The sequence below is a fragment of the Callorhinus ursinus genome, unplaced genomic scaffold (assembly GCF_003265705.2).
Source record: "Callorhinus ursinus isolate GAN/ISIS: 27379988/994484 unplaced genomic scaffold, GSC_fseal_2.0 scaffold34, whole genome shotgun sequence".
NCBI lineage: Eukaryota > Metazoa > Chordata > Mammalia > Carnivora > Otariidae > Callorhinus > Callorhinus ursinus.
The window spans coordinates 12063813-12090610 of NW_027397096.1; the positions used below are offsets into that span (position 1 = coordinate 12063813).

Sequence of the window (26798 nt, forward strand, 5' to 3'; positions counted from 1 at the left end):
TTTCTCTATTCAGATTTGTTATTGCATCATATATTTTGAAGCTCTGTTTTTAGGTGCATACACATTAAGGATTGTTGTATCTTATTGGTAAACTGACCTTTTCATCATTTTATAATTTTCATTTTTAATACTCCACTAATACTCTTTGCTCTGAACTCACTTTGTCTGATATTAATAAAGTTACTCCAGAAAGTTCACTTGTACTTTGAATTCTAGTCTTCTTCCCAAATCTGTCTGCCACTATTTACTTTTCACAGTACTCAAATAGCTGTTCCTATTGAGAATGCTAGCTGTACCTAGCATTCTGTCTAGGTTTTTAAGACAGTAGTATGCTTATTTCATCTTATCTAGAGTTGAAACCTATTTTTTAAAAGTTAATTTTAACTTTGTAAATTTTAATTTTTAAATACACAAGCATAGTTTAAAAATCCAATAGTAATACAGTAGCTATAATTAAAAAAAATAGAATTCTTTTACCTATGTACACTCTATCTCCAATTCCCAAACCTCAGAAACAATTCCCTTAAATTTATTATAGTTCTACTCATTTACCTCCATGTTCTAAATAACTTTTAGAACTACTTCTACTACTTCTTGATTTTTAACCTTTACACATTATGTATGGATTCTTCCTATAGAAGACGTTTCTTCTCTTATACCACTGATACTCCATCACCTCTTCATTTTCCTGATAGTTATACCACAATTCTTATGTAATCAATATTCAGTGGATAACCATTTACAGGTGTTATATTGTACACTATGATTACATTTTCTTTCTCACACAAGACTTTTTGTTCTGCCCTAGAGTTATTAACTGTCTCTCTCCTTTTTTGCTTTTCTATGTATTCTATCATTAATTCCCAAACTTTGCCACAGCTGTAAAAATTCTTCTAAGTATGGTCAAAATCCATCTTCAGAAACCAATCTAGACTGACTACTATGGGACTGCTGCACACCTGTCATCCCAGAGCTTCCCTTCCTAATTTGAGAATTCTCTTTTCCTCTATTCTGGGTTGGAACTCCAGTTTCCTGCAACTTTGATATTCCTCTGTCTGAATTTTCTCTTATTTGATGAAGCATATCTTCCAGTAGCATCCTGAGAAAGTATTTAAATGCATTTAAATGCAGTATCCTGCGGGCGCCTGGGTGGCTCAGTTGGTTAAGCCACTGCCTTCGGCTCAGGTCATGATCCCGGAGTCCCGGGATCGAGTCCCACATCGGGCTCCCCCTTCTCTGTGGGGAGCCTGCTTCTCCCTCTGTCTCTGCCTGCCACTCCCCCTGCTTGTGCTCACTCTATGTCAAATAAATAATTAAATATTAAAAAAAAATAAATGCAGTATCCTGCATTTAAAGCTAATATTTTAGGTCCTTTTTTTTTTTTAAAGATTTATTTATTGATTGATCAGAGAGAAAGAGGGAGGGAGAGAGAGTGAGCACGAACAGGGGCAGTGGCAGGCAGAGGGAGCGGCAGGTTCCCTGCTGAGCAAGGAGCCTGATGCGGGACTCGATCCCAGGATCCTGGGATCATGACCTGAGCCGAAGGCAGATGCTTAACCGACTGAGCCACCCAGGTGTCCCTAATGTTTTAGGTCCTTTGCATATTGAAGGCTTTATTCTATCTTATAGCTTATTGATCGTTTGAGTTGTATAAACTTAAATTGCAAGTCAAAATTTCCCTGAAAAATTTGAAGATAATTTAAAACTGTCTTCTATCTTCTAATGTTGATTTTTAAGGAGTCTCTCAATTGTGATTTCATGTCTTTTGTATGAGACCTGTTTTCTTCTCTCTGGAACGTTCTAGGACTTTTTCTTTATCTCAGGTACTTTGAAACTGCACAGTGAGGTACTTTGTAGCTTTTCTCCCTTTACTGGTGCTTGGGTGGGCCCCTTAATCAGGAAATTATGCCCTTCAATTCTGAGCATTTTTCTTGAATTATTTCTCTGATTGGTTTAAGTTCTTCCATATTTCCTTTCTTCTATATTTTCTTCGGTCTCTTCCTACAGATCTCCTTTTTATCAGAAATTGCCTCTTGCATACTGATCTTTAAATTTTCTCTGTTATTTTGACCTAGGAAATTTCAATTTTATCTTCTGAGCTTAATTCTGCATTTAAAGTCTGCTATCATGTTAATGCCTGGAAACTTTTCTTAAAATAAATCTGTTCTTATTTCATGGAGGAAATATTTTACCCTCTCTGGATAAGGGGTTGGCTAACTAAGCCCACACAGGAAATCTGGTCCATATTTTGTTTTTGTACAGCCTGCAAGGCAGGAATGATATTCACATTTTCAGATGGTTAGAGAAAAAATAAAGAATATGGGTGGATTGGACATGGCCCAAAAAACCTAAAATATGTATTGTCCACTTTACAGAAAAAGTTTGACCAACCTCTGTTCTATTGTAGAGACCTGACCAAAAAGAACAGCCAACCTCTGTTCTAATGCACTGTTTGTTTTCTACCAGTTCTTCCACCCTGTTTTTGTTTTGTTGGTATAGTTTTGATATTGTTTTGGTCTGTATTTTTCATGTTACAGACTTTTTTTTATTATCTAGTGATCACTCTTTGCACTTACATAAGAGTAAAGTATGAAAACGTTGATTGGTAGCTCTGCCTACATGGGTATGGCTTATATCCCGGGAAGCTGTGCCAGAGTAAGGTACTTTGGTAGGAAGAGGACCACTTTACTACTATCTGTAGGTCTTTACTCACGAGGTAATTAGTATCCCTAGACAGGAATACTGTACGTTCCTGCCTTGGAGATATAAGATTGATTATAAGCCTATTCAGAGCTGAGAAGAAAAGGGGGGTAGAGTTCTCACATTCCATAAACAGACTTTTCTTAACCCCCATCTTTAGTACATCCTTAGCTATACCTGGAGTTGAAGAACATATAAACTCTCTAATACAATCTCTCCAGAGAGTAAATTTGAGTGGGGAAAGGGGCTGTCTACTTACAGTAACTTGCAATCAATTATTTTGTGATTAATCCTACTTTAAATGATACTTTAGAGTGCCCCCACATCCCAAGTTCTTCCATGCCTGAATCTGAAGAATCTTGCTGACTTTCACAACAGCCTACTTTTGCCTGCTAAGTCACTCAATCATTCATCTGTTCTTCAGTGTTCAAAATTTGCTTACATCTCCTCTGGTAGTGTTCCCTCTCCCACTCTTTTTAACTTTGTAGTTTTGGCATTTTTATCATTTTTATTCCTTTAGTTTTGAGAGGGGTGAAGATTAATATAAATGCTTGATTTTTCCAGAGATTTAAAACAATCTAAATTTTATATGACTTTTTAAAAATATTTTAAAGCAGGTTCTGAGGCATCAGACCACAAAATTAGGCAGGACAGGAAGATGGATATTGCCAATATTATAGACCAGTGTTGAAAATTAATGGAAAGTTGGGGTGCCACTCTATTTTTTATTCCATTTTGGTTTATTTTAAAGTGTTCTAAGGTAGAAAGGCATTTAAGTTACCAAAAACAGTTCAGAGAAAAGAATTTCACCTTTTCTTTTTTCCATTGTTTTCATTCTGCCTCGTTCAAATGAATTATGCCCACTTGAGACAAAGATTATACTTTCAGTAAAGCAGACCCGTTAGGAAACTCATAGTGCAGTTGTAACCTGGTCACAAAACCATCTGGTACATTCCCAAAGGCTGTTATTACATTTCATGGACTTATATTACTTCAAATACTCTAACAGTCCCATGTGGGCTTAAAAAAAAATTTTTTTTTTAAACTCAATTTGTTTCTGCTTACTTTAGACCTTCTAGACTTATCCCTTATAAGAAGAGTGCCTGGTTATAAGTACCTTTATGTCTATCAATACACATTATGAGTTTTATCAAGTGATGTAAAACATTCACTTGATTTTTAAATGAGTATTTCTTTGTAATAAAAAGTTGCTACTTGTTGATACTGTTTCCCTGAAAATCAATACAATGACAGGCTATCAATTTTTTAATTAATAATAAAATATGAAAACTACAGTATTATATATCAATGTTACAAACACATGTCTTTTTATGAAATTCTAGAAAAGTATGTTTTGAAGCTCCAGATGCTCTCTGGCCAACATGGTATAGTGGACCATTTTTCATGAATTCAACAAGTATTTATTGAGCATCTATGCCCCAAGCTGAGGCATAGTTGGTTGCTGAGAATGTAAAATACATGTTTAGGGAAGCAGACAGATATATAAACAGGTTATTACAATATAATGAGATATATGTATAATAGAGATATGTGTAATAGATAATATGTGTAATAGAGATAATGTATAAACTACTATGGGTTTCCTAAGGTGTAAATAACTAGTTGGAAAAGTAAAAAGAAATCTTCATAAAGGACATGACCTTCAACTAGGTTTTGATTGGTAAACTTGCCAAATGAATTGTCCGATAGCTTGTTATGCCAAAGCAGAGAGTAGTGAAAGGATACGGTATGTTTAATAATAAGACGTTTTATGTTTAACAGTGAGAGCTTTAGAGGATAAAGGTAGGGTCTAAAGATGAAAAAGCAGGTCCTGAGGTTTTAAAAGTAGGTGGGGACAAGATATAAAGGCCCATTTAGTAATTATGTGATATCAGACAAGTAATTTCATCTCTTACAACCTGTTTAATATATGTAGACAATGTTTATAAATGACAAAGTAGGATACAGATATATTTTTGCTTCAAACGATTTCTTAAAATTCAGTGCATTGCCTATATTAAAAGGAAAAAATAATAACTGAGGTAAGAATATTTACTGTCCTGAAATTAAGTATAGTGACTAAAAGTCAAGAATTTTAAATAATATTCAGGTTCCCCTAGAAACTATTTGCTGAATATTAAAATACAAATACAAGAACACAAAACAGGTCAACAACAGGGAGACACCAAGTAAGCAGATGAAATACTTCAAGAACAATTTATAGTGCAACATGATGCCAAGTACCAATGAAATTTCTAGGCAGAGAAGGGCAGCAGCTTAACCATACCAGTAGATTAACCATAGAACCGAATCATTCAATTTGAAGGGAAATACCTGCAGAATATCATTTTTAAATGATGGGTTAGGGAGTGGGTGATGTGTTCTGGGACTTAAGTCCAGCTGTTGTAGTCCCGTCATTAGCTATCTGTAAATCTGAACTCAAATGAAATCTAGTATGTGTAAATAGGCTAATGTGAGTGAACAAGATGAGAAAAATTTAAATTCTGGATTTGGTTAGGTCAGATTACAGTTAGGTGTGGGTCTTTTGGCTGAAAAGAAAATATGTCAAATGGTCATGTTTTCATGATTTTATTCTTAACCTGTGTTCTTTTATTTTGATTATATGAGTGCCTTACAGCTTCCACAAGAAAAAATTATTACATGGTTTTAACTAGTTACAATTTCATGGATAGAGAATATAAAATATTAGGTTATTAAAAGTCTAAGGATTAAAGTGTTTATAAATTAAATGCTATGTTCTACAACATGAAAATTATGTTATAAAATGGTAACTTAATAACTAGCTCCACAAAGCACAATCCTTAATGGACCAGAATACTTAGGAAAAGAAGTATTATAACTAAATGTTATTAGTTGGCATTAATTCCTTAGCTTTAAAAATTTTTTTTTAATTTTATTTTTTCAAAGATTTATTTATTTGAGAGTGAGAGAGAGAGAGAGTGCACACAGGGGGACGGACAAGGGTGAGAGAGAATCTCAAACTGACTCCTGGCTGAGCTTGAAGCCTGAAGTGGGGCTTGATCTCACAACCCTGACATCATGACCTGAGCTGATACCAAGAGACAGTTGTTCAACGAACTGAGCAACCCAGCTGCCCCTAAAAGCATGGTTTCTTTTAACTCTTCTTGAATGGTTTGCTTTATACCCATAAAACCATCATCTAGGTTCTGATGTTCACAAGATAAAACTTTTACTGTTTGGTGGTGAACTTCTCTAAACATTTACTGAGTACCCTTCTGTGTGACATTCATTGTTTGATCAATCATAAATCTTCTTAAACTTTAGCAAATTTTGAGGTTTTAGGGTTTCATTTACTCTTTTCAGCTTTCACTTGTGACATCTATCATTAAAAATTTATCAGTTCCTAAGGTTCTAGTAAAAGAAAATGCTATCAGGGCGCCTGGGTGGCTCAGTTGGTTAAGAGACTGCCTTCGGCTCAGGTCATGATCCTGGAGTTCCGGGATCAAGTCCCGCATCGGGCTCCCTGCTCAGCAGGGAGTCTGCTTCTCCCTCTGACCCTCCCTCCTCTCATGTGCTCTCTCTCTCTTTCTCTCTCTCAAAAAAATAAAAAAAAACTTAAAAAAAAAAAAAAGAAAAGAAAATGCTATCAAATTTATCCTAAGAAGTAGCAAGACTATCTTTTCTATAGCCCTGGCCACAGATAATATTACAGTAACATTACATTAAATTTCACTTACCTACCTAGGGCCTGGTTTAAGGCCCTATATGCTTGAATATCATACCACTGACGGCCAGGTAAAAGACCTCTCAATTTTGAGTGCTGATCATTGTATTGTCGCTTTAGTTCAACCTAATAATTTAAGAAATATTAAAAATATAGTAGATAAATTAAGGCTCATTTTAAAAATCATATTAAGTTCTAACATTCTGAACACCATTTTATTAAGGTAGAGAGATTTTGTTTTTCAGTATATCAGTATTGAATTTTACTCAATTCTTTTAAAATATGTCTATTCAGGGACGCCTGGGTAGTTCAGTCAATTAAGCATCTGCTTTCAGCTCAGGTCATGATCCCAGGGTCCTGGGATCAAGTCCCGCACTGGACTCCCTGCTCAGTGGGGAGCCTGCTTCTCCCTCTGCCACCGCCCCCCCCAATTGTGCTCTCTCTCTCTCTGACAAATAAAATCTTTAAAAAATAAATTAAAAACTAAAAAAAATGCCCATTCATCCTTACTTTTCCTGAATTCCTCCATGCAACTCATTAATTAGCTGTTTGATTAAATCAAAAGTTTTATTAAGAAATAGTTTACATAGAATAAAATTCACAAATTTTCAATGTATACATACAGAAATCTTGACAAATGTATTGTCATGCAACCACCACCATAACTTTAATATAGAATATTTTCAGCACTCCCTAAATCTCCTTTCTATTCCTTTTCAGTCTCTCTCCTTCATTGCTGACTTTGTCAACCAATGACTGGCTTTCTGTTTTGCCTCTTCTAGAATTTCTTATAAAGGTTATTACACAGTATGTAATCGTTTGTCTTTTTCATTTAGCATAATGATTTTGGAATTCGTTCACGTTGAAATATATATCAAAGGTTCATTTTTTAATGTTTTTCTGACTGATAATCTCTGCTTTTTAATTAGGATGTTTAGACCATTCACATTTAATATAAATATTGCTATGATTTGGCTTTATATCTACAGCAGCAGAATACACATTCTTCTCAAGTACACATGGAATATTCTCCAGGATAGATTATATGTTGACCACAAAATATGTCTTAAGAAATTTAAGAAGATTGAAATCATATAATGTATCTTTTCCAACAACAATGGTGTGAAATTAGAAATCAATAACATGAGGAAAACTGGAACATTCACAAATATGTGGAAATAAATATCACAACTGAACAATCAATGGATCAAAGAAGGAATAAGAGAACTCAAAAAATATCTTGATACAAATGAGAATGGAAATACAACAAACCAAAAATATCAGATGCAGCAAAAGCAGTTCTAGGAGAAAAGTTTATAGTGATAAACATCTACAGTGAGAAAAAAAACAAAGATCTCAGATAAACAACCTAACTTTCCATTTTAAGAAACTAGAAAAAGAACAAACAGTCTCAAAGTTAGCTTAAGGATGGAAACTAAGATGAGAGCAGAAATAAAATTAAGGCTAGAAAACAAAAGAAAAAAATGGTTGAAACTAAGAGTTAGTTTTTTTAAAACATAAAACTGATAAACTTTTTGCTAACTAAGCAAAAGGAAGGGTCAACAAATTATAAATGAAAGAGTACAAGTGATACTACAGAAATACAAAGGATCATAAGAGACCACTGTGAACAATTATATGCCAAAAAATTAGATAACCTAGAAGAAATGGATAGATTCCTACAAATATACAAGCTACCAAGATTAAATTATGAAGAGATAAAAAATCTGAACAGATCTGTAACAAGAAAAATAAAGCAGTAATCAAAAATCTCTGAATAAAAACAATCCCAGGGCCAGATGGCTTCATTGATGAATTCTATTGAGCATTTAAGATAGAATTAACAATGTTCCTTCTCAAATGCTTCCAAAATATTGAAGAGAAGGGAAAACTTCCAAAATCATTTTAAGAGGCCAACACTACTCACATACCAAAGCCAGATAAGGATGCTACAAGAGAAAATTACAGGCCTATACCCCTATATGATAAACATTGTTGCAAAAATCCTCAACAAAATATCAGCAACTGAATTCAACAGCATATTAAAAGAATTAGACACATGATCAAGTGGGATTTATCCCTGGAATGCAAGACTGGTTTAACTACACACAAATCAACAAATGTGATACACCACATTAACAGAAGAAGCAGAAAAAGCATCTGAGAAAATTCAACATCCTTTCATGATTAAATATAAAAGGAATGTATCTCAACATAATAAAGGCTATATATAACAAGCCCACAGCTAATATCATACTCAGTAGTGAAGAGTTGAAAACTTTTCTTCTAGTATTAGGAACAAGACAAAGTTTCCCACTCTAACCACTTCTATTCAACAAAGTACTAAAAGTCCTAGCCAGAACAATTAGGCAAGAAATAAAAGGCATCCAAACCAGAAAGGAAAAAGTAAAACTATCTTTGTTTGCATATGACATGATCTTTTATGTAGAAAACGCTATAGACTCTACCAAAAAACTGTCAGCACTAATAAGCAAACTTAGTAAAGTTGGAGGATATAAAACCAACATATAAAAATCAGCTGTATTTCCATACACTAACAACAAACTATCCAAAAAAAGAAATTAGGAAAACAGTCCCATTTACAATAGCATCAAAAAGAATAAAATACTTTGGGATAAATTAAGCCAAGGACATGAAAAATCTTTACACTGGAAACTGTAAGACACTGATGAAAGAAATTGAAGAAACACAAATAAATGGAAAGATCCTATGCTTATGCATTGAAATAATTAACATTGTTAAGATGTCCTTACCACCCAAAGTGATCTACAGATTCAATGCAATCCCCATCAAAATCCAAAAGCCATCTTTTACAGAACTAGATGAATGATGACTGGCTGGCAACCCACACGAAAAGATGCTTAATTTTACTAGTCTAATGAAGAAATGCAAATTTAATAATCCCATTGCTTTTTATTTATTTATTTATTTATTTGACAGAGAGAGAGAGAGAGACCATGAGAGAGGGAACACAAGCAGGGGGAGTGGCAGAGGGAGAAGCAGGCTTCCCGTGGAGCAGGGAGCCCGATGTGGGGCTCGATCCCAGGACCCTGGGATCATGACCTGGGCCAAAGGCAGACGCTCAATGACTGAGCCACCCAGGCGCCCATCCCATTGCTTTTATCTGAAGAATATTGACAAATATTTACCAAAAGTGTTTATATTTTTCTACAAGTACAAATAGAATTATACAAGGATATTCACTGTATCTCTGCATTGAAAACAAGTAACAACCTATTAAGTGGATTAATTATGTTATATTACATTTATTCTGAGATAAATATTGGATTAAAATATTTATACATTTTGACATGGAAATTTAACCAGAATATATTTTGTAAGTAAAAATCAAGTAAAACGCACACACGCACACACACACACACACACGCACACACACACAGAACCAGGTATCAAGTTTTTAAATAGGACCACAATTTAGAGCAATACCAATTCTAAACAAAAAGACTTAAACCAAAACTCTGACAAGAACCACAGGAGAGACAGAGTTTAAAGATTATGTACTTTTGAGCTTTTCCAATATCTCCCCTAGAAAACTGTCAAATCATGCTCCTACAAGTTCAAGATGATCAGCTACTAACTGACCTACAAAAAACAAAAATCAATATTTTTCAGAGAATAATGGAGTCCAGAATCTCTATAATGTACCATCTACAAGGTCTAGTGTACAATAAAAATTACTAAAAAGTGTGATCCATAATCAAAGAGAAAAAAAAAAAAGACAGTCAACAGAAACCAATCTAGCAAGGCCCCAGCTGTTGGAATTAGCAAAGACTTTACTGTAGCTATTACGGATATATTTAAATAACTTAGAAACATACAGTTTAATGAATGGACTTTAGGGAATCTCCACAGGGAAGCAAAAACTATAAAAAAGACCCAAATGGAAATTCTACACCTGAAAAATACAGTTAACTGAAATAAAAATCCATTGGATGGGTTTAACAGCATTTTGGAGAAGATAAAAGAACTAGTAAGTCTTAAGACAGATCCACAGAAGCAATGAAAAACATCAACTAGAGCAAAATAACTTCCCGCACACCAAAAATATAGGTGTAAAAGAATCCAAGCATATGAAAGCACTCAGTGATGATCTAAACCAATTTAAAATTCAGAGCTAACACAGTACTAATGCATTTGAGACAATATTTAGTGCCTCAAAGACTCCACTATTATAAGATATCAAGAATCTCTTTATGTTTCTGAGTGACTGAATCTACATTCATTTTCCTATCTAGGTACTAACACACAGTACTAACACACAGAAACTGTGTTAATCTTTGCTGGAAAAGAAAGCACAATAAATTCTGCTATCTAGTCAATTGAACTTGATAGTATAATTATATCCCTTTTCAAAGAGACTCAGAATTAATTATAGGACATAAAACTGCATTCTATTAAAAGCTATGTCACACCAAAGGTTACCACATACCCAGCCTTCATCTGGTCTTCATAAAAATTGTTAAAATTACATCATCCTGAGAGTGGACTACTTTTATACAAGGTCAGAGTGTATGGTATACACAATTCAGACTGACCTACTTAAATATATAAGATAATGAGCTTTTTCCTGTAAAAGCTCTCCTCTAAAAAGATTCAAGTTCTGAGTAAAAGGAAATTATGCATTATGATTTTATATTTTTATAAACTAATTGAATGAAAAGAGTTGTGGGTTTTGTTGTTGTTTTGTTTTGTTTTTTGAGAGAGAGAGAGAGAAAGGAGGCAGGGGAGGGATAAAGGGAGAGGGAGACAGAGAATCTTAAACAGATTCTGCGCTGGGCATGGAAATCAAGAGTTGGACACCCAACCAACTGAGCCACCCAGGCACCCCAAAGGGGTTATGTTTTAGGTAGTTCTCAAGAATGCTATAGAGTCAATTATGTCTCAATAAAGCTAAAAAAAAAAAAAAAAAGAACCTAAATAAGAAAGAATGCTGTAGAAACATCAAAAATAGAACACTTAAAGTAGAAAAATTGATATAATGGGAGGAAGAAGTTTTTGGTAGCTTAAAGAAACACTGAATTTAACTAATATTTAGTTTCACTTAGTACAAAGCATCTGTGATAGGCAGTAGAAATACAAAGATGAGTTAGGGGCACCTGGTTGGCTCAGTCAGTTAAGTGCCTGATTCTTGATTTTGGCTCAGGTCACGATCTCAGGGTAGTGAGACTGAGCGCCGTGTTGGCTCCACACTCAGTGGGGAGTCTGCTTGAGATTCTCTCTCTCCCTTTCCCTCTGCCCCTCCCCTCCTCATGCTTGCATGCATTCTCTCTCAAATAAAAAAATAAAACTTAAAAATAAAGATGAATTAAAAATACGTTCTGCCTAGCAAGAGCTTATAAGGAACAGAAAAGAATATGAGTACAAATGGCCATCAAGTAAATATAAGTTTTAAGTAAGAAGAATTGAGACATGAAGACATGATATGAATTTGGTGCAAAAGTAATGAGGGCCTTACCAGGAAAGGTAAAGGGAATGGAAAAGAGGCCCAAGTTTTTAACACATTGTGGAGCTATAGAACTTTAGTGACAAAGTAGATGGAGGGCTTACTAAAGAAAGAAAAGTAAAAAATGACTCCACAAAGTTTCCAACCACCAGAGAGAAGCAATCTAGTAATCCACCGAGAGAAGACAAGAAAAGTATGTTTAAGGAAGAAGATAAACTTGGCTTAATTCATGATAATTTCTGGGGCACCTGGCTGGCTTGGTTGGTAGAGCATCTTGATCTGGGGGTCATGAGTGAAAACTCTAGAGCCAAAACACTACAGTATAGCTCCTATGAGTGATCTGAGGTAAGTCAATTCTGTTGTGGCTTACTTTTCCTAATTAGAAAAGGAATGAGTAAGAAAATCTAATTAAAATAAAATTTAAAATGGTTCTCAAATACAACAACAATTTAATCACCTATAACCATCTGCTAGTATTGGAAGCTCATAGAAATTGACATTGATACCTAGCAACTAGTTATCTAATGTGAACGAGTAGGAATTGCTTTTTTCACTTAGTCAACTTTAAAAGATCTCCTTTGTACTATTCCTGGGCAAGTATATAGTATATTTTTTGTAGTATATGCCTAATCAAAGATATAAAGAGTTACTTTCTTGGAAAAATTCTGGACTTTCAAGATAAATTAACAAATTAGTTTTAAGACGTTTTAAAACTACACAAAAGAAAACAAAGTCTCTTCAATACAGTCTATCATACTATGAGCCTTTTAAAATAAAAGGACATGTGTTAGATGAGAAATCAGAAGGGTACACTCCTGACAAGTAGCTTTCAAATTGTTAGGAAATACATTGTATTTTATATCCCCTCAAAATAATCTGTCAAATTTCTATATTAGCTTTATAACTAGAATACAAAGGAAATAAACTTTCCTTTAAGTGTTATAGGGTATGTTTTAAATACATATATAATAAATAAGATGGCATCACAGGAAATAGATAATAGCATGTAAAAATTTCTAATAATTTGGAGATAAAGTATATTATAATATGTAGAGATTAAAAGAGAATATGCTTGGGGCTCCTGGGTGGCTCAGTCATTTAGCGTCTGCCTTCGGCTCATGTCATGGTCCCAGGGTCCTGGGATCAAGCCCCGCATCGGGCTCCCTCCTTCGCAGGAAGCCTGCTTCTCCCTCTCCCACTCCCCCGCTTGTGTTCCCTCTCTCGCTGTCTCTCTGTCAAATAAATAAATAAAATATTAAAAAAAAAATAAAAGAGAATATGCTTTAAAAATTCTATCCAACTGGGAAAAATATACATTTCCTATCTCTCAAAATGTAACTATGTAGTTTTTCTATATCCTATATGCTATACCCTCCAGCCCCCATCAAATTGTAGCATTTATCCTTTGTCAGACATAATAGCTTAAGGGTTTTCAAATTTTCCTACACCCTGTTCCAGACAAATACTTTATAATGATCACTCTGCCTATGGTAACAGTTGTTCTAGGATGTACTAGTTATAAACGAAATAGAGATAATGTAGCAACTATTAGATTAAATAAACAAAATTATCTCCCTTTGGTCTTTTAGTTTTCATTAAAACGAACTAGTTTTTATGTATGACAACATGAATTCAATTTCTTATAAGTTTTCAAATACATTATACAATGCAAATGGCCTTTAAAAGAGAGCCAGTATTTTACCTAGGGAAAGTATTTTAGATGAAAAGAAAAAACAAAAAACTTCTGAAAGTAAATATATATGCCAGTTAACATTAATTTTTTTTATTATATAAAGAAACAGACTTTTAAAAAAATCAATAAAAAATAAAAATTGTCTTGGGGAACACATTTAATTAGGGAAAGCAAAACTAAGGGTTTAGAAAAAGTAGGAAGCTAGTATACCTCATTTTAATGACATCAGAATCTATTTCATCATACACTTGGGGATTATCAGTCACGAAAATCAATGCCCAATTTAAAATGACATAAAGCATATGTGAAAAAGCCAGTTTCTCCTGCCAGCAAATAGCCTAAATGTTAAGTAAACCAAAGGCTGGAAGGGATTAGTTGAAATGTCAAAAGACAACCTTTTACTTTTACCTGCTCATCCTTATAAACACATTCTCATCCCTCAGGAATGCTTTCCAAACAGTTTCAATGTGCAGCAGCAAAAGGCCTAAGGCAAGCTCTACCATCTTGTAACTGTCAAAGAGATTAGTCTTTGATCTATTTGGGAGGTCATGTCCACATTCACATTAGCAATACAGTCTTAACAACATTATACCTGTTGACCAATCCTTCTTCAATGCCTAATGAGACAGACATTTTATATTATGGAAGTTAACTGTGAATGTTTTTTCTGAGTTTTGACAGAAAGTGAACACCATAAACTAAGCTTAAGTGTGATTTGGAAAAATGATCTTGTAGATCAGTTAACATTACTTTTCAAATACATTTTACAAGGCTTTCCCAGAATAGAAAGCTATATTTAATTGTATACTCTAGAAGGAGTTCAAATCACTTGGTCCCCACCCCCAATAAATTAGTGTATGTGTAATTTTGGAGGGATGTGTGAACAGCAGAGAGAAATGAAACTATTTTACCAAACGTTGCAAACCGAGGGCCCAAAGTTGTGTTTATTGTGACCCCCCTTACTGTTGCTTAAAATAATTTGAGCTATTTGCCAACCCTCAACTAGCTCACTCATTTAAATAATCTGTTTAACTCCTTTAGTGGCTTGAGTTTGCAACCCACTGGTTCAGATGCTACATTGATTCACCATACATTTTTTTCTCCATAATGAGTTCAAGTTCACACAAAATGAAAAAAAACACTCTTAATATAGTAGTTTCTAGACAACCAAAAATATCTCTGCATCAAAAGCTAACCTGACATAAGCAAAGATGAGATCCTGAATGCCAAAGATAGATAAATCAAGACGGAAGTGGTACTTACAGAATTATGTAAAAATACCCATATAGCTTTCAAGCAGAAGTTACATGGTTTTGGATTCTGATTTTACTATTACATTATTGTATACTTGGGATCAAACAGTAAGTTCCTTAAGTCCTTCAATGACTCATTTTTCCTGGAGACGGTATAGGTAGTACACTGCTGATGGGCACAGTATATATTAAAATAACCAAAAGGATTATACTGTATATGTCAACAAGAAGTTAAGTCACAATTTTGAACATTAGATTATTTTTTCAACTTAGTCAAAACAACAGTGTTGGCCACAAGTAGCTCTGTACAAGAGTAGCCTTTCATAAGTAGCGTCTGATAAGAAATAAGTCGTGTGATAAATATGAGCTGGAACCATAAATGTATCTCCTCACTTTACTGCCTCATATGAAAGACAGGGGAATTTATCCCAACTCATATAAATATGCATTATGATTTTAGTAATAAATGCCCTTCTAAAAGCAATCAATATAGGCAGCATATATTTTTTTCCCTCATATGTAAGCTTTACAACAGAAGTTGTAAACAAGACTGAGACCATATAATCAGCTAAACTTAATTAAAATATTTTAAAACTTTGCTTCAGAAAAATAAGCACATTTGTCTAGCAAACACTCAAGGAGAATAGTTTTATCTTTCGCCAAGGTACAGGACCTAAAACATAAACATTTATAGCAAGCCAAATCTGGAAGACAGAGACTGTGCATTAGAGACATTTACTGCTCTATATCACCACAGTATAAACACTTTTATCAGGGTATCACAATATAAATTCCAATGGCTAGAGTTCTAAACTCAGCGTAAGATCTTGTATGTAAAATAATTTAGCCAGATAAAAGGAATATAGCTGGTTTTATTTCATCTGGCATATTTTCAAGATTTCTAAACACCAAGTTAACCAAATATAGTATATGTATTTTCTTAAATGGGGACAAATGGGTTTCTGCCAAGACTTAGGAAGCCACGCTCCCTTTTAGATTTTAAAACAAAACAAAACACACACACACACACACACACACACACACACACACATATACACGAGATGGTTTTCAACTGTTACTTACTTTTCTTGTTATATTAGGACTAACCAAAATAATCTACCAAGAAATAAGAATCAAGACACAGTAACAGTAACATAACTTATCTCACATATGCTTTAAGGCTGCTTTGGATAACATACTTTCTACAGAGAAAATCTGTATTAAACTGTTATAAATTATCATTGCTAAAAAAATAGCCTAGAAATTTCACATATAAGAAAAAAATGGAGAACCTCAAACCAGGCATCTCTTATTCTCAATATATTCAACATATTTTACCTTAATTTGTTATTATAATTTAGCTACTATCCAGAATAGTTTATTGGTAACTCAGTAACATTTAAATAATCCTGGGGGTGCCTGGGTGATTCAGTTGGTTAAGTGTTCACCTTCAGCTCAGGTCATTATCCCAGGATCCTGGGATGGAGCCCCACACTGGCTCTCTGCTCAGTGGGGAGTGGGGAGTCTGCTTCTCCCTCTCCTTCTGCCCCTCCCCCCCATACACTGTCTCTCTCTTAAATAAATAAAATCTTAAAAAAAATAATCCTAAATAAATGCTTTAGGTAATAATGCAAAAACATTCTGTCAGTATGGAGCATTAGATCTTTGGAGTTTTTTAAGAAAATAATTTGTTAAGAAAATGAGCCCAGAAAAAAGCAGAAATTAATATTTTTCTATTAAAAGAAAAAAAAGGCAGTTAATACTTTAAGACATGCTAGATACCTTAAAATGAATACCCTTATTCTATAAAGGGCAAAGTTATTTTTTTAAAAGAATAAGCTTTGTGGCAATTTAGTTAGGCTAGCCATAACAAAATATTGTCTAGGTAAACCTGAAAATGCTTAAATTATCATCTCCAGAAAAAGTTTTACATATATACATATATATATATATTTTTTTTTAAATGCTATAGTACGTTTTGAGGGAAGGAGGTAAAAGTATACAGCCTGGATTCAAGGCTTTGACATTAACTAGTTGCTTGACCTTGGGCAAGTCACCAGTACTCCCTCAATTTAGTTTCCTTTCTCAGTTTCCTCCTTTGTGTAAATGGAAGAAAATAATTCTGACCTTACCTCACAGAGTTGGTTGAAGAAATAAATGACAATTAGCACAAAACAGAAAAGCATCATATATTGGAGGTAAGTGGGCTGGAGTCATTGTTTATCCTATATTTCTAAAACCCAATGTAGGTTTGGGTAGGCTTTACATTTTGTCGTACTATATTGCTGCACATTTGTGAAAGCCTGTTAGGACTGACAGAGACAATGGGGGCCATCTCTTAGGCTGGTCACCTCAAATCAGTGTTTTAACAGCTGGATCAACTCCCTATGAAGGCGCTTAACTGATTCTATTCAATGTATAGGCAAACTGTTTTAGGTAACATAAAGTAAGTTTCTTCAGTTTGTAAAGTGGCTACTTCTTCATCAAATATGAATGAAAATATGTACATTGGCAGGACAAAGAGAACAGTATTCAGTTTTGAAATGTAATTTTTGATAAATAATTTCTGCAACTGATCTTAAATTTTCTGATAAATAAGCACTTTTTAATGTACTTCATAATATTTTTTATCACTATGCAACCCATTAGCTGTATTTGAACTATATAAAATATGTTAGTGGTGTAATCTATGGAATGAGTGCATGACTGGTCCTTTATTAGTCTGAATATTATCTCATTCGCATATCTTATAATCTAGAGCTTCCCTTGTTAAAGTCACATAGGAGAGCCAAATAACTATGAATAAACACTTCTAGCAATAACAGTCAACAAAATGAAATACTATCATACATAAAAAAATGTGGGGCTATAAATGGAACCCCAGGCTCTTAAAGGAATGAGCTAATATCAAGAGACTTTTTTAAGGGGAATGAGCAGCTGCATTTAGCAAGTGACAGAGACCTGTACCTACTCCTACATAACTCTGGAAGAAGGGCAAGATCTCTCATGCAAGAGGCTTGTGGATGTTAGAAAATAAAACACAAAGCCCTTTGGTCCTGGGGTGGGTGTGGGAGTGTTGCATAAAAGTTTGGTGGCAAGGGTAGGCATCGAAAGTAGAGGTAATCACAGTTAAGAGGAGGCTCAGACTCAAATTTCACCTGATTAAACACTGTGACATTTAAAAACAAACATGGTCAAGAGAAAGTGTCCACATAACAAAAAGATTACCTAAGTACTGAAAAATACTGAAATATACTTAAAACTTTAAAACTGTTTATTGCCTCCATAGCCCAACAAGTGAATTCTGATACTTTCTCCATCTAGATTTTATTATGTCCAAATTTATCTTTCAAACATTAAGTATATGCTTGACTTAAAAAAACTATTACTTTTTATCTTTACAATATTATTGTTAGGAATATTTGATTTAGAGCTTCTCAAATGTGAATGTGTGAGTGTGGGAATAAGGGATATGGGATCACAGCATTTTAAAATCTCATACTTTATCCTAGAAAGTAATGAAGACTTCCAGTTTCAGAAAGGAAAAAAGACATTTCCTCTTTCTTTGCCTCTCAAAAACTGCCCCAAACTTAAAAGACAAATAAGAAAAACACAGTCTTTATCTTCAATTAAACTAAGAAATCTGCAACCTCAAAACCCAATACATGAATGTGAAAAGCAGATGGACAAATGGTGTATGATTAAGCAGAGAGGTGAAAGTTCAAACCAAAGTACCCACAGAGCTACTGATGGGAAATAAGCCAGTTAGGCCCGCAGGAGTCCAAAAAAGTTCAGGAAATGAATGTATAGGTAAACTGCTGGAGGATGTGTACTATGAAGATGAAACAGTAAACAAGAAACAAGAGGAAGATTTGAGACCCAGGAAACTTGGGATCCAACATAGAAGACAGGCAAATCAAATTCCTAGGACGACAGCAAAGGGAAATCTCAGGATTTTGGCAGTTAAGTGGGCTAAAGAACAACTTGGTTCTGATTGAAGTAGGAGATCAGGAGGCTCGAGAAGTGATGTCTTCAGTGGTATGAAAAGGACTGACCTATTATCTGACAGGTGTGATAGGATAATTGAAGAGGTGGTGTACAGATTCAGTGAAGGGTGACAGAAGATTAATGTAAAGATATTTTAAAAAGGAGGGGTACCTGGGTAGCTCAGTCGGTTGAGTGTCTGCCTTTGGCTGAGGTTGTAATCCTGGGGTCCTGGAATAGAGCCCCACATAGGGCTCCCAGCTCAGCAGGGAGTCTGCTTCTCCCTCTCCTTCTGCCCCTCTCCCCACTCATGCTCTCTCTAATAAATAAATAAAATCTTTTTTTAAAAAAAGATCTTTTAAAAAAAGGAAAAAGGGCAGAGGGCATTATTAACGGGAAGATAAAAAGTTCAAGAAAGGAAGGAAATCATTTGACCACAGTGAACAATATTTTCATAGTCATGATCTGGATTTTTTTTTAAAGATTCTATTTATTTGAGAGAGAAAGACAGAGATAGTGACAGAGAGCGAGAGCTGGGAGGAGAGGGAGAAGCAGGCTTCCCACTGAGCAGGGAGCCTGATGCAGGGCTCAATCCCAGGACCCTGGAATCATGCCTGAGCCGAAGGCAGATGCTTGACTGACTGAGCCACCCAGGCACCCCGACCCCGATCATGATTTGAATATTCATTATGGACTTAATTTTTAAAATGTGATATAACTACATTAGGAGGAAAAAGGAGAAAGTGTAGTGAACTAAAATCTTTATCTCATATAGGAAGTAAACAGGTTTAAAATTGATTAAATAAAAATAAATATGGCAGTAAATACCATATAAAATGGCTAAAAGAAGTGAAAGTCACAGCCTCTCAGAAGCAGGGGCTGGGAGAGGGGCAGAATCCAAGAAGCTGTTAATACAAGAAACTGTGTACTGTATTTTGTATAAATTAGACCTTTGGAAAAGCTTTACTGGACTTTTTTCAACTTGATAAGAAATAATTAAAAAATAAATGCAGATTGCTCATTTTAATTCATGACATAAACTTACTTATATGTCTTACCATATAAACCAGTGATGCTCAACTGAGATTGATTTTTGCCTACCAGAAGATTTTGGCAATGTCTGGAGATATTTCTGGTTGTCACAACTAGTGGGGAGAGAAGGGTTTGCTACTGGCATCTATAACTAAAGGCCAGAGATGCTGCCAAACATCCCACAATGCACAGAACATTGCTCACAACAAAGAATTAAACTGCCCAAAATGTCATTAGTGCCAAGCTTGAGAAAACCTGCTTTAAGGAATTTTAATCTACAAATCTGGTAATTTTGATGCAATAGGAAAATACACTATGAGGTGTTGTATAGCTTATACTCCCTGACACATTATTTTGTCCCACAGTTAGAAAAAATAAACTGAACTTATTTCCAAATTATCAAGCCTTTAGTCTCAGTAAAAAATAGGAAAGAGGAAAGACTGACATGTAAACACACTAAATAAACAGTGCTGTCTACTACAGTTTATGTTATCTGAGACCTTAAGGCTTTACAGTTGGAGAAAATATCAAGTAACAAACTCACCTAGGCCTACCTACGTATCTGTACCTTGTAGGCTTTAAGGGGATTTGACTAAGTAAATATAAATAGGCTAAAATTCACCAGAAAAAATTCTACTCTTGGGGTGCCTGGGTGGCTCAGTCATTAGGCGTCTGCCTTTGGCTCAGGTCATGATCCCAGAGTCCTGGGATCGAGCCCCGCATCGGGTTCTCTACTCAGCAGGGAGCCTGCTTCTCCCTCCCCCACTCCCCCTGCTTGTGTTCCCTCTCTTGCTGTGTCTCTCTCTGTCAAATAAATAAATAAAACCTTAAAAAAAAAATTCTACTCTGAAGAAAAACACAAAGTTATTTTCAGAGAAGTTAAAAATCAATTCCACCATTTCCCTTGAGGTAGTGTTGCTGATTATGTCTGGGCCAACAGAAGTAATATGTCAATCAACCTTATGGGTCCCCAGGGTGATAATTTCACTTTTAAAGCCTTGAATCTGCTATGAGAACAAAAGTAAAATACAAAGGTCAATAAAGTTCTTGTTCTTGCCAAAAACAAGATGAACACAAGAAAATAATTTAAAAATTTTTCATAAACCAAGTTTTTGTTTTATTAAATATCCAAAGGTTTTATTTGTAGCCATATTCAGGCATGGCTTTTTTCTCTATGGAAAGAGAATGACATGACTATTGGGAGAAAAAGAAGGAAAAAGGCTAATGAAACTTGCTTACAATTTTGTGATTTTTAAATGTTTCCTCCCCTGATCCCAAAACATTCCTTTAAGAAATAGGGAATTTTTTTTTTAATTTAAGAATTAAAAATACCTCAGCCATTTATTTTTGTGTTTTATGTTTGTTTCTCAGGAGGGGTGGGAGCAAGGGTTTGGTTATCTCAGTTTTTACTGTCCAAGGCAAATTATAAATTGTCAACCTAGATGGCGTAATTAGATTTAAACTAGATTTTCATTTTGTTATTTCAAGATATACTTACAACCTACTTAATAATACTTTTGGCCAAACTATCTTTTTAAAAAAAAGCTGGAAAAAAAAGTGTTCTGAGGAGGAAAAAAATGTTTAAGTAACTGAGGATAAACCCATTCTAGACCTTTAGAGGTGACATGGTTTTTCTTCCATATCTGTGCTTTGGCCTAAGTGTTTCCAAAAATTCCGACAGCAAGTTGCTGGACTCCTAAATGTTGGGAGTTTAGTATTACAGACCTTTAAGTTTATATACACAGCCATTTCCCCGGGTAACCACATGTTATTATCGGGGCTAGATCCAGGTGGGTTTCTGTATCAGATGCTACACTATAACTAGAGCTCCACCACATTCTGACCTCAGGCTCTATTCCCGGATCTGGTTTCCCACAGGATAGTTTAGAATTTCCCTTGGCTTAGAACAGTCTCAAATCCTTAAAATGGCATACAGGGTCCTAAATGATTTGGCTCCTTAATACCTCTCCCAGCCTCTATTCACATGCCATTCTCCCCAACTCACTCACTACCTCAGCTTCTTTCAATTCCTGGAAACTGCTTATCTTCTTTCACAATTTTAGGGCCTTAGCATAGTCTATTCTCTCTTCTGAGAATATTCTTAACCATTCTGCTCACCTATATAACTCCCAGCCTTCTTTCTTATGTCAGCTTAAATATCACTTCCTCACGAAGTCTTTCTTTACCCCCAAGGACTAGGTCAGGATCCTGTTTGTTCTACATTCTCATAGTTCTTGTGACTTTTTCTTACAGCCTTTATCACAACTGTAATCAACTGTTTATTACTTTAACGTCACTCTTCCTTGCTAGACTGTAAGTTCCATGAGACAGGGACTATAATCTGTGTAGTGGATCACTGTGTCACCAGTCTATTAAAGTACTTGGTACTCAAGGCAGATATTCAAAAAATGGTTGTTTCATTATCCTGAAGTCTTAATGATCTGAATAGTCTTGTAATCTGGCCTTTGCCGAGGCCAACCCACTTTATCAAATGTTTGTATGTTTCAATCTTGGTGTAGACAAGATTCAAATCTCATCTCTCTGCCTCCTTCATCTATTTTAGGCAAATCAAAGTAAATGGATATCTGGATGAGAGGTGAAAAGTGTTGCTCAATTTCACTTTCTCTAAGCATCTGAATACGCAGATTCAATCCCACCAAAACATTCTGTTACACATTCAGGTCCTTTACTAAATTATAGACTTCAGTAGTGTAGAGATAGCATTGTGTTTATTTTTGACCTACTGTATTTAGTACAAATTAGGCTCTTAGTAAAAGCATATTATACGAATGAATGAATGCTACAACACTTAAGATCAACACAATTATGAAAGTGATACAAAAGGAATATATAAGTCTACTTAAAATTATTAAGAATGGTTTCTGTTTCTGAAATCAAGTTCGTCTTGATATACTATAGCCCCTTGCATTCCTGCCTTCATTTATCTACTGATGAATATACACACACTGCTGTCAAAGCAACAATAATGAAGAATCAATATCATTCTCCTTAAAAAGAAATGTCAGATTTAAGAATTCATATATGGCCATCATCTAATAATATTCTGACACTTGAAAACACTGGTTGAATGTGGTTTAATGTGCACTCTGTCTTATTAATGCTGTTATCTTCTGGGGTAAGCAAAGATAACAGGCCTTTTCTGAAATTTATAAAATATAAGAATGCATGAGAAGGCTATAAATTTATGTATGTCTGTTATAAAGTCAGTAACATAATTTAACATGCTTGTATTTTTCAATCATGAATGTAATTTTCCAAAATCGATTAAATATACTCAAATAATTCAGTACCTTCAAAGCTAAGAGAAGTTTCCTAAACAAACAAAAATAATGTATGTCAGTACTAAGATAACTAATCAGATCACCCTCTGAATTTTAAAGTTTCCAAATAAAATCTATTTTAGTAACTCAACATACTACATTAATAAAGAAAAAAATACAAAATATAAAATTTATTATCTTAAGTTATTTTAATCACTATAAGAGCGCTTCTGTTACGAATATTACCATCAAATTTTATGAAACCAATTATAAAAATCTAACATACTATCTGAACATCTTTAAAGTACAAAAATTTTTAGCCATTTGCCATTTTTATGATTTTTTCACAGGGGAGTAAAGGCACAATACCCATGAAAAGAAAATATTTCTTATATATTACCAAGCTATACTAGGGAATATAAATAAGATGCAATTTTAAAATTTAATATTGTACCTTATAATGTCTCACAAATTATGACCATGCCACCAATCTAAGATGTAGATGCCTGAATTATAAAGTTGAAGGCTTTTGTAGTTTGTAGGTCATACTAATTGGCCAAAGGATTTGCTTTAGATATCCATTAAATGGCAGCCTTGTTATAGTGTGACTTAAATCCATTAAAAGAAAACAACTTTTCTTTTAGTTATACTTTTTCACCAACATCTAATCATATAAAGGCCTTGGTTCACTTTCCTCTCCCTCAAATACTATGCTTTAGTGCACAGAAAGTTTTCTTTTTAACTATTACACGATTAAGTATGTCCTTATAGAATGATCAGAAGCATCTGGGAAAGGTGGAAGTGAAAAAAACCCTCACCGGGAAAGTTAGCTTAATGCTTGCCCTTCAGAGTGGCCCATTATCAACATTTCATAGTGGGTTTCTTTATTTTCAGGTCCCTGAGGTATGTGCAATAAATTATGACTTGAACTAAACAAGTCACACTTGGCTCCAAAATGAAATTTTCCTACCTCTACTTTCTAGTCCCCAAGGTGGGAAGAGGAAATCCTGGTCACAGCCAAAGAAGTCATATTTTTGGCTCTAACATACATTTTCCTGCTTCTCTAAAAGCCAAATTCTGCAGTTGAGACTACAAGAGTCTTAAGTTAGTATTTTAAACTGTATTTTAACTTTTACTTCCATAATCTGTGTCTCAAATTTAAGAAAAAAACTTTTAGTATCATAAAATTAATGCCATTGCTCTTTTTCCCCACTCAAATCACTTTTCTAACTCGGACACTGATCTTAACCTTAAAATATGAATTCAAATGAAACAACAGAGAAAACCATGTAGAAATAGATTGTTTCACTTCCAAAAGCTAGAATATTTAAGGTTTTCAATATAAATAACTTCTACTTATTTCTGTAAAATAGACTGAGTATTAACATCATCTCATTTTACAGAAAACAAGAATATGGCAATATTAAGTAATGTTTATATTTAGTCATTAATTAAATCAACATTTATTTTTATTTTTTAAAAGATCAACATTTATTGAACACCTACTATATTCCAAGACATTATTTTAATTATAGAGACACAAAGAAACTATCCTAATCCTTGACATACACCATCTAACACATTATAGAACATATTTATAAGCACTAAAATATAATGAAAGCAGTATAGTATATGCCTTACTAAGTATAAGTAATAAAGGACACTGGTAAAGAGGACTATGTAGGTAAATATAAAAGCCAGTATTATTATACTTTTAGTTTGTAATTATTTTTTCCCTACATGATTTAAAGGCAAATGTATAAAACAATAATTATAAACTATGTTAGTGGGCATACAATGTATAAAAATGCAATCCAGACAGTAACAATATAAAAAGGGAAGGACAGAAATTAAGGATGTTACTTGTAATCCCCAGGGTAACATTAAGAAAATAACTAACAATGTACACAAAAGAAAAGGTGATCAAAATAGTACTTAATGAAAAAACAATACAAAAAAACAATAATGAAGCAACTGAGGAACAAAAAGCACAGAAAACACACAGAAAACAGCTAAATAGTAGAACTAAGCTCCTCCTTATCAGTAACTACTTGGTAAATAGATTAAACTCTCCAACTATAAGGGAGAATTTGGCTGAATGAATTAAAAAAACATGCTCTAACTATATGGTGTGAACAAGAGACTCATTTCAGATATAAGGAAGATGGACCCTTATTTTATATCATACACCAAAATTTACTCAAAATGGAACCAAATATCTAAATTTAAGAGCTCAAACTATGAAACTCTTTGAAGAAAATGGGCAAATCTGCAAGGCCTGGATTTGGCAATAGTTTCCTAAATATGACACCAAAAGCACAGGCAAAAACAAAAAAAATAAAGTGGACTTCATTATCAAACTTTTTATTTCTTTTATATTTTAATTTATATTTATAAATTAAATTAATACATAAATTTAATATATTTATAAATTTGATTGTATTTTTTTATCCCAAATACTTTCAATAACTTATTGGATAATTTATGAATTTTAAGAAATCAGCCATAATAGTGCTCTGATTTATTTCAAGTATTTTAGGTATTGATGGCTATATTCTGGTCATTTCCAAATGATAAAAGGCCTTCCTGATTATTATAAAAATTACATACCTATACTCTTAAAAGCTTATGAACATCAGTCTTTTGAATGGATGCTTTACAAATATCGTTTAGTTATGAAAAAAGCCAAAACTCCTTTTTAGAATCTTGACTCTAAGCCCTTTGCCATGTGTCGCAGAAACCCACACCTCTCCTATTGCTCCTGACTTTGGGCTTAGGCACATGACATGCTTTGGCCAAAAGGTTAGTAGATATGATATAAGTAGGTATTTGAAAAGTGCTTGCTCAATCAAGCCTGCCCTCTTATATCTCTGCCAAAGTATAAAATATGGTAACATGTTCTGGCTGGTCTGCTGGTACACAAAGGATGAGATACATGTAGAGCAGAGCTGACCCAGTTGGGCCAAACCTACATTGGTGAAACCATAGCAAGGTGACTGAGCCCAGTAGAAATCGGCAGAGCTGCTCAGCCAAGCCCAGCTCCTACTCCCCATCAATTGATGTGTGATTCCTAATAAATGTTTTTACAACTGTTTGTTACACAAGAAGTGTTGATCTAGACGTAAGGTAACAAGAAATACAATTCCCTTACATCTGATATTGCCCATAAAGAATTTTCCTCTTTATCTATCCCTTGTCTCTGCAGTTTGGACTACTCTTGGGTCTACTCTACTTGCCCCTTTCATGAAACACTAGGGAAACTTCTTTAGAACCACCCTCCTCCTCTGCACCCAGATCTCATTGAAGCTTCTGTTATTTTGCTATTTTATATAACTATAGCCATTGCAATCCAGATAAGCAGAACTGTGACAAGCAAGACCATTACTGAGGAATGTCAGAGAAGGTCATCAGCTGCCTTTTTAAAAAAATTTTTTTATTGTTATGTTAATCACCATATATTACATCATTAGTTTTTGATTTAGTGTTCCATGATTCATTGTTTGTGCATAACACCCAGTGCTCCATGTAGAATGTGCCCTCTTTAATACCCATCACCAGGCTAACCCATCCCCCTACCACCTCCCCTCTAGAAACCTCAGTTTGTTTTTCAGAGTCCATCGTCTCTCATAGTTCGTCTCCCCCTCTGACTTACTCCCCTTCATTC

The 26798-nt window shown here is 34.3% G+C and overlaps 1 protein-coding gene across 6 annotated transcripts in view; it reads right to left on the minus strand.

The window, feature by feature from the left end:
• The window catches only part of BRIP1 (BRCA1 interacting DNA helicase 1), a 175541-nt gene that overhangs the window by 18768 nt on the left and 129975 nt on the right, over positions 1–26798 (minus strand). For all 6 annotated transcript variants that reach the window (XM_073879521.1, XM_073879523.1, XM_025851489.2 and 3 more), the window contains one exon: positions 6420–6532. In XM_073879521.1, the coding sequence (XP_073735622.1) occupies positions 6420–6532 (113 nt within the window). The remainder of the gene's footprint in view (positions 1–6419; positions 6533–26798) is intronic.